A 9370-nucleotide genomic window follows, 5' to 3' on the forward strand; every position below is an offset into this window, starting at 1 on the left:
AAAAAAAAGCCTCTGCGCATGCGCATAGCATAGATCCAACGAATTGATGACTAAATTAATTGGCAACTATTTTTTATAATTTATTTAATCGATTAGTTGTTGCAGCCCTAGATAGCAACCATTGGTAAGTTTTCTTGCATCTTTACAACATTTCTATGTAAGAAATGCCTTCCAAAGCATCTTAAAATGGTCAAATGTTTTCAAAAGGAACCTTCTTTCCCCCCACTGATATTTTTCAGTTCCTCTATTTATTTATTTTTACCTCACTGGGATCCGTTTTTAATCAATAGCATTATCTAGCAAGAAGATGCAGGATCTTACTTCTTCGTTCCAAACCCTTGTGACTGCGAGAACTGCTTTAAGTTTTTCCAGGTCCTGTTTATCCGACTAGACCGGCATCTACCAGGTGTGTAACAAACTTTATGAAACCAAATTTCACGGAAAAACAGAAAAAATGTAGAGACGTGATGAGATTTAAAGCTCTTGCTTGCTATGTATGCTGCTTTGTTTCCAAGATGGAGGCTAATGCTATGTTGTGGTGACCAAGTGGCCTGACTTACGCCTGGGATTTCAGCACATGGAAGCCCAGCTGAAAGGAATTACACAAGACGTGACAAACCATTAGCTGCAATGGCGCAATCGTAGGTTGGACGCGCTCAAATCGTTCTTTTTATGGTTGATCCAAGTGACGGATAAGAGGAATGCTGACATAGCAGTTCCTGATCGGCCTCAGGGATAGCAAGCCTTCTAAATGAATGTGAAGAATGCTTGCTGTGCTTCCCAAAGGTTCTTTCTGATGCTCCATGACCATGTCATGTCAGTAGGAATAAATAAACATTTAATAATACACACCATTATATGCATTTTAATATATAAGTCGCACCTAAATATAAATTGCAGGAGCAGCCAAACTATGAAATAAATGGGACTTTTAGTTTGGAAAATATGGAGGTCTTGACTCAAAATAACATTTTACCATACTTTCTGGACCATAGGGCACCGGATTATAAGGCGCACTGCTGATGAGCGGGTCTCGTCAGGTCTATTTTCATACAAAAGGCGCACCGGATTAAAAGGAGCATTAAAGGAGTCATATTATGATTATTTTTGTCTAAATGTAAAAGACTTCCTTGTGGTCTACATAACATGTAATGCTGGTTCTTTGCTCAAAATGTTGCATAGATGATGTTTTACACATCATCCTCAAGTCACTTTCTGACAGTCTCTTCAGGGGCTTTCTAATTTCAAATTAGAATCAATGGGAGACCGAGCTTTCTGCTCCGCCGCTCCCAGTCTGTGGAACGCTCTCCCTGACCACCCGAGGGCACCACAGACTGTGGATGCTTTTAAAAAAGGCATAAAAGCCTTTCTTTAAAAAAAAAATTAAAAAAAAAAAAGCCTTTTTTTAGATATATGCATACTATTTATAGCTATATGGCTGTTCTGGATTTTATTTGTATTTATTTCTTTATTATCTTTTTATTTATTTATTTATAATATTTTTATTTTTTTAATACACTGTAGCACTTCGAGATTGTTTACTCAATATAAAGTGCTTTTTACAAATAAAATCTATTCGTATTATTATTATAATTTGCGTGCCTCCACTTCGACAGTGTCTTCTCCTTGTTGTAGCGGTGTAGCGTGCAAGGACGGGGGTGGAAGAAGTGTCAAAAGATGGCGCTAACTGTTTTAATGACATTCAGACTTTACTTCAATCAATAACGGAGCAGCATCTCCTCGTCCATGGCTCACTAGTGCAACAACAACGCCCGAAATGTGTCCCGTGAAAAACTCTAATAACTAAAGTTCCTTGGGTGAATAATGTAAACTCACTACACCGGTATGTTTTAGTGCTTTCATAGCGAGTCTACTGACAGATATAAGTAAGAACTTTACACTACTTTATATTAGAAATGGCAACAGTGGAGGATGAATGTCACATAACAAGAAGATAGAGAAAAAGAAGAAGATTATCGTCTACGGGGTCGGCACGGACTACAAAGGCGAACGCGCGCAATTTTTCAGGATTTATACAGATCCTAAATACAGATCATCAGGTACCAGAAGGTAAGAAAAGTTGCTTTTGCATAATATTGTGAAACAAAACACCAGATAATATGTCTGCTAATGGGTGCCATTTTGCGGTCCTTATACACACACCATAGTAATACTTGTATTTCTGACTATGTCAGCCGTAATGGGCCAACAATCCATCAAGAGGTGCGGCTTCAAAGTCCTACTAAAACATTTTGACAGATTTTTGAACACCGTGTGTAATGTTCTTTATTTTCAATGGAACATATCAAATGTTGGTGTTGTTTACTTGAGTCATATTGCAGTCTACACGTATCTCTTATGTGTGACTGCCATCTCCTGGTCACACTTATCATTACACCATGTACCAAATAAAACTGCTTCGAGGCCGGTAAGCACAACCAGAATATTTCCGTACATTAGGCGCACCGGGTTATAAGGCGTACTGTCGATTTTTGAGAAAATGAAAGGATTTTAAGTGCACCTTATTGTCCGAAAAATACGGTAATTTAACATTCTGCACAGAATATTGGCAGATGATGACAAAATAGTTTTGTGTTTTTTGACATCAAAATATTTGTTGCTAAGCATCGCCTCTGCTTCTGGGTTCCACCACTATTCCACCGTAAGACTTTTATTGGACCATTCTGCTCTACTTTCAGAGAATGTTAAAGAGAATACTTGTGTTCATTTTTTTTTTTAAATACATTTCTCTTGATTAAATCCAATGTAATATAAATGAATAATGAGCAACATAATACATGAATATGGCAATACAGTTGTAGGGTTTCTTGGTCAAATTCAACTGACAAACACAACTAACCCAAGTAGTAACATAGATAGTATTTACATCATGTCTGTGGAACGCTCTCCCTGACCACCTGAGGGCACCACAGACTGTGGATGCTTTTAAAAAGGCTTAAAAACCCTTCTTTTTAAAAAAGCCTTTTTTTTAGATATATGCATACCGGTACTAGTTTTAGCTATTTGGCTGTTCTAGATTTCATTTTTTTAATTTTTTTATTATCGTTTTATTTTATTTATTTATTTTTTAATACACTGTAGCACTTTGAGGTTGTTTACTCAATGTAAAGTGCTTTTTACAAATAAAATCTATTATTATTATTATTATTATGTTGGATATATATGACACACAATGTCTAGTCCTTAGAAACAACTGGAAATTCATGTACCTTTTATTTTCTTTTAAATAGTACTGAATGCTACATTTATGTTTATGTGTAATATAAATTTTTTTCTTGATCTCATTTGAAATCCGTTAAACAAAAAGAATGAGAAAGAGTAATAAGTGCTCCTTGACTCACTTAAACTCTGGAGGTTGAATGAGGGTCTTGATGACTCCTGCGTAGGTGGCCATGATGGACAGCATGACACAGGCCAGGAACACCAGGGCCAGTTTGTTCACGTATCTTCAGAAAGGAGGGCAAAAAAACTAAATCATTCTTCTTCTTCTTCAATCAATCAATCAATCAATCAATTCAATCAATCAATTCCTTTTATTGTCATTGTCATAATAACACTTAAGTCATACATGTCAACGAGATTTTGTTCCTCTCAATCTTGTTTCATGTAAAGGTGCATTAGCGCCACCTACTGTAGTGGAGTGTCAACCAGCGTTCCCTCCCTCACCTACACAACTTCCCATACTAAATGATATCCCATAAGCCTGTATCTTCTGGAAACTTCACTCAAATGTGCTGCTTAGTACTACCCCTTTGAGAGTAACCTCCTTCTGTCCATGATTGCTAACTCCCTCTCTTAGTTTTCTCCTTTCTCTACTGCATTTCCCACAATGAATGGTCGCATGTTCCACCGACTCTACTTAGTTGCAGCGGTCACATAATCCTGTTGGGTGTTTACGTATAAGGTGCATTGTCTTATTCAGTCTGGAGTTTCTTATTCAAATATGTCTCATTCCTTTTTTGTGCTCCCCCTTACAGTTCTTCCTGCTCCTACTGTGTTTTGTATTGCATATACAGTGGTGGTCAAAAGTGTACATACACTTGTAAAGAACATCATGTCATGGCTGTCTTGAGTTTCCAATCATTTCTACAACTCTTATTTTTTTGTGATGTAGTGATTGGAGCACATACTTGTTGGTCACAAAAAAAAAAATCATGAAGTTTGCTTCTTTTATGAATTTATTATGGCTCTACTGAAAATGTGAGGGTCAAAAGTATACATACAGCAATGTTAATATTTGCTTACATGTCCCTTGGCAAGTTTACCTGCAATAAGGCGCTTTTGGTAGCCATCCACAAGCTTCTGCTTGACCACTAAATTGCAGCAGTTCAGCTAAATGTGACATGGACTTGTTTCTTCAGCATTGTTCACACATTTAAGTCAGGACTTTGGGAAGGCCATTCTAAAACCTTCATTCTAGCCCAGTGGTTCTTAACCTGGGTTCGATGGAACCCTAGGGGTTCGGTGAGTCGGCCTCAGGGGCTCGGCGGAGGTCAAGACACACCCGACTCATCGTGTAAATAAAAACTTCTCCCTATCGGTGTATTACGGATACGACAACAGCTGACTGGTTTGCAGGTGTGTAATTTGTTGTGAGTTTATGCACTGTGTTGGTTTTGTTCTTTGAACCAGGTGATGTTCATGCACGCTTCATTTGTGCACCAGTAAAAAAAACATGGTAACACTTTAGTATGGGGAACATATTCACCATTTATTAGTTGCTTATTAACATGCAAATTAGTAACATATTGGCTCTTAACTGGTCATTATTAAGTACTTATTAATGCCTTATTCGGCATGGCCTTATTATAACCCTAACCCTCTAACCCTGACCAAATAACTCTAAATTAAGTCTTTGTTACTTAGAATATGTTCCCCATACTAAAGTGTTACCAAAAACATATAACTTTGTCTTGAATTAAAAAAAATAAAACATTTTATTTTTCACCAAAGAAGGGTTCGGTGAATGCGCATATGAAACTGGTGGGGTTCGGTACCTCCAACAAGGTTAAGAACCACTGTCCTAGCCTGATTTAGCCATTCCTTTCCCACTTTTGATGTGTGTTTGGGGTCAAACAGCTCAATTTTGGTTTCATCTGACATCACATGGACAAAGATAAGACCTTCTGGAGGAAAGTTCTGTGGTCAGATGAAACAAAAATGGAGCTGTTTGGCCACAATACCCAGCAATATGTTTGGAGGAGAAAAGGTGAGGCCTTTAATCCCAGGAACACCATTCCTACCGTCAAGCATGGTGGTGGTAGTATTATGCTCTGGGCCTGTTTTGCTGCTAATGGAACTGCTGCTTTAAATGGGACAATGAAAAAGGAGGATTAGCTCCAAATTCTTCAGGACAAGCTAAAATCATCAGCCCGGAGGTTGGGTCTTGGGCGCAGTTGGGTGTTCCAACAGGACAATGACCCCAAACACACCTCAAAAGTGGTAAAGGAATGGCTAAATCAGGCTAGAAGGAAAGTTTCCTGACTTAAAGGTGCGGACAATGCTGAAGAAACAAGTCCATGTCAGAAAAGCAACACATTTAGCTGAACTGCAGCAATTTAGTGTTCAAGTGGTCAAGCAGAAGCTTGTGGATGGCTACCAAAAGCGCCTTATTGCAGGTAAACTTGCCAAGGGACATGTAAGCAAATATTAACATTGCTGTATGTATACTTTTGACCCTCACATTTTCAGTAAACCCATAATAAATTCATAAAAGAAGCAAACTTCATGAATGTTTTTTGTGACCAACAAGTATGTGCTCCAATCACTACATCACAAAAAAAAAAATAATGATTGTAAACTCAAGACATGACATGATGTTCTTTACAAGTCTATGTACACTTTTGACCACCACTGTAACTGTCTTTATGTTGTGATTGCCTCTCTTTCAAAATATTCCCTTTAATGAATGATTTTGCGTCTGTCTTACTAAGAGGTACCTCTCTGAGCTGCTCTAGTGTTAGTGTCAGCTGATCTGCCAATTCATTGTCCTTTTTTCCTGTGTGAGCCGGAACCCATAGGAACCTCACTCTCTCAAGAGTACCGTATTTGAAACAAGTGGCTGTGCTTTTACGTAGTATGTGTATCAGCATGGATACCTACTTTACTCCCACAAACACAATGAGTGCCATCAGAAGCAGGCAACAGGTTCCGTAGACGCGCACGGTGTTCTGCGCTGCGGTGCCTTCCCCTTCTATACTTTCCGCCTCAAACAGTTTTGCTGTTGGAACGATGTACGTCTATCGTTGGAGAGACAGCACAAGAGTAAATGATTTAGACAAAACATTCTGAGTGTGGACCTTTCAATGTGGCCACAAACCAGTAGGATCTCGATAGTGCCCAGTATGTACAAGGATCCAGCGAAGGTGGTCCCCAGATAGAAACACAGACCCACAGCGCCGCCAAACTCTGGTCCCAATGATCTGGAGATCATGTAGTAGGAGCCGCCAGCTTGAGAGAAACCATATGATTGTTACATTTCCACAGACTCAAACAAGGTGCTTGGGGTAAAGAAGTGGCAGTGTATTCTAGATTACTACTGGCTGCTGCAAGCTCGGTGTGAAGGGCAAAAAATAAACTCTGGCAGGAACGCCACCGCATAGTTCCTGTCTTCACAATAAAAGTGCTGCTCCATCCTGCCTGCACTAACAACAATAAGAGTCTCAGAAAACTAGCGCATACAAGCTTGCAAGCTTTTGTCTTATTTTGACAAAAAAGAAGCTAAAAACCTGCCACCTTCATGTGGTATTGGAAAGGAAGGAGGACTTTTTCCCTCCGCAATGTAAATTGGAACTTATCAGCACTACTGTCAATCCTGCCTGATTCAAGTCAATGCAAGTCATCACAATCAGGTAATACACCAACTTATGTTCTTGTCTGCATGAAAGTCATCACAATCAGGTAATACACCAACTTATGTTCTTGTCTGCATGCAAGTCATCACAATCAGGTAATACACCAACTTATGTTCTTGTCTGCATGCAAGTCATCACAATCAGGTAATACACCAACTTATGTTCTTGTCTGCATGCAAGTCATCACAATCAGGTAATGCACCAACTTATGTTCTTGTCTGCTTGCAAGTCATCACAATCAGGTAATACACCAACTTATGTTCTTGTCTGCATGAAAGTAATTACAATCAGGTAATACACCAACTTATGTTCTTGTCTGCATGATAGAAGGGAATCTTTATGCATTAAACACGCTTGTATTTTTATGTAACACCCTTAAAATGTTAACAAAAACATATATTAGATATATACATACACACATATACTGTATACATACATACATACACACACACACACAAATATACAGTATATATGTATATATATAAATACATACTGTATATCTATATCTATCTATCTATCCACACACACACACACATTATATATATATATATATATATATATATATATATATATATATATATATATATATATATGTATATATATATATACACACACACACACACACAGGTAAAAGCCAGTAAATTAGAATATTTTTAAAAACTTGATTTATTTCAGTAATTGCATTCAAAAGGTGTAACTTGTACATTATATTTATTCATTGCACACAGACTGATGCATTCAAATGTTTATTTCATTTAATTTTGATGATTTGAAGTGGCAACAAATGAAAATCCAAAATTCCGTGTGTCACAAAATTAGAATATTACTTAAGGCTAATACAAAAAAGGGATTTTTAGAAATGTTGGCCAACTGAAAAGTATGAAAATGAAAAATATGAGCATGTACAATACTCAATACTTGGTTGGAGCTCCTTTTGCCTCAATTACTGGGTTAATGCGGCGTGGCATGGAGTCGATGAGTTTCTGGCACTGCTCAGGTGTTATGAGAGCCCAGGTTGCTCTGATAGTGGCCTTCAACTCTTCTGCGTTTTTGGGTCTGGCAGTCTGCATCTTCCTTTTCACAATACCCCACAGATTTTCTATGGGGCTAAGGTCAGGGGAGTTGGCGGGCCAATTTAGAACAGAAATGCCATGGTCCGTAAACCAGGCACGGGTAGATTTTGCGCTGTGTGCAGGCGCCAAGTCCTGTTGGAACTTGAAATCTCCATCTCCATAGAGCAGGTCAGCAGCAGGAAGCATGAAGTGCTCTAAAACTTGCTGGTAGACGGCTGCGTTGACCCTGGATCTCAGGAAACAGAGTGGACCGACACCAGCAGATGACATGGCACCCCAAACCATCACTGATGGTGGAAACTTTACACTAGACTTCAGGCAACGTGGATCCTGTGCCTCTCCTGTCTTCCTCCAGACTCTGGGACCTCGATTTCCAAAGGAAATGCAAAATTTGCTTTCGTCAGAAAACATGACTTTGGACCACTCAGCAGCAGTCCAGCTGGTGTCGGTCCACTCTGTTTCCTGAGATCCAGGGTCAACGCAGCCGTCTACCAGCAAGTTTTAGAGCACTTCATGCTTCCTGCTGCTGACCTGCTCTATGGAGATGGAGATTTCAAGTTCCAACAGGACTTGGCGCCTGCACACAGCGCAAAATCTACCCGTGCCTGGTTTACGGACCATGGTATTTCTGTTCTAAATTGGCCCGCCAACTCCCCTGACCTTAGCCCCATAGAAAATCTGTGGGGTATTGTGAAAAGGAAGATGCAGAATGCCAGACCCAAAAACGCAGAAGAGTTGAAGGCCACTATCAGAGCAACCTGGGCTCTCATAACACCTGAGCAGTGCCAGAAACTCATCGACTCCATGCCACGCCGCATTAACGCAGTAATTGAGGCAAAAGGAGCTCCAACCAAGTATTGAGTATTGTACATGCTCATATTTTTCATTTTCATACTTTTCAGTTGGCCAACATTTCTAAAAATCCCTTTTTTGTATTAGCCTTAAGTAATATTCTAATTTTGTGACACACGGAATTTTGGATTTTCATTTGTTGCCACTTCAAATCATCAAAATTAAATGAAATAAACATTTGAATGCATCAGTCTGTGTGCAATGAATAAATATAATGTACAAGTTACACCTTTTGAATGCAATTACTGAAATAAATCAAGTTTTTCAAAATATTCTAATTTACTGGCTTTTACCTGTATATATATATACACATATATGGTGGGCATGGTTTGGTTGTTAAAGTGGCCGTGCCAGCAACTTAAGGGTTCCAGGTTTGATCCCCGCTTCTGCCATCCTAGTCACTGCCGTTGTGTCCTTGGGCAAGACACTTTACCCACCTGCTCCCAGTGTCACCCACACTGGTCTAAATGTAACTTAGACATTGGGTCTCACTATGTAAAGCGCTTTGAGTCACTAGAGAAAAGCGCTATATAAATATAATTTACTTCATCTACATATATACACACATAT

General features: G+C 39.0%; 1 protein-coding gene across 4 annotated transcripts in view; it reads right to left on the reverse strand.

Annotated features, from left to right (window-relative positions):
- LOC133582456 (solute carrier family 12 member 7-like) overlaps positions 1–9370 on the reverse strand; it is a 121791-nt gene that overhangs the window by 55416 nt on the left and 57005 nt on the right. For all 4 annotated transcript variants that reach the window (XM_061936543.2, XM_061936542.2, XM_061936540.2 and 1 more), the window contains exons 10-12: positions 6341–6471; positions 6124–6260; positions 3363–3467 (exon numbers count right to left, since the gene is read on the reverse strand). In XM_061936543.2, coding sequence (XP_061792527.1) covers positions 3363–3467; positions 6124–6260; positions 6341–6471 — 373 coding nt within the window. The remainder of the gene's footprint in view (positions 1–3362; positions 3468–6123; positions 6261–6340; positions 6472–9370) is intronic.

The sequence above is a fragment of the Nerophis lumbriciformis genome, linkage group LG03 (genome assembly GCF_033978685.3).
Source record: "Nerophis lumbriciformis linkage group LG03, RoL_Nlum_v2.1, whole genome shotgun sequence".
Taxonomy (NCBI): domain Eukaryota; kingdom Metazoa; phylum Chordata; class Actinopteri; order Syngnathiformes; family Syngnathidae; genus Nerophis; species Nerophis lumbriciformis.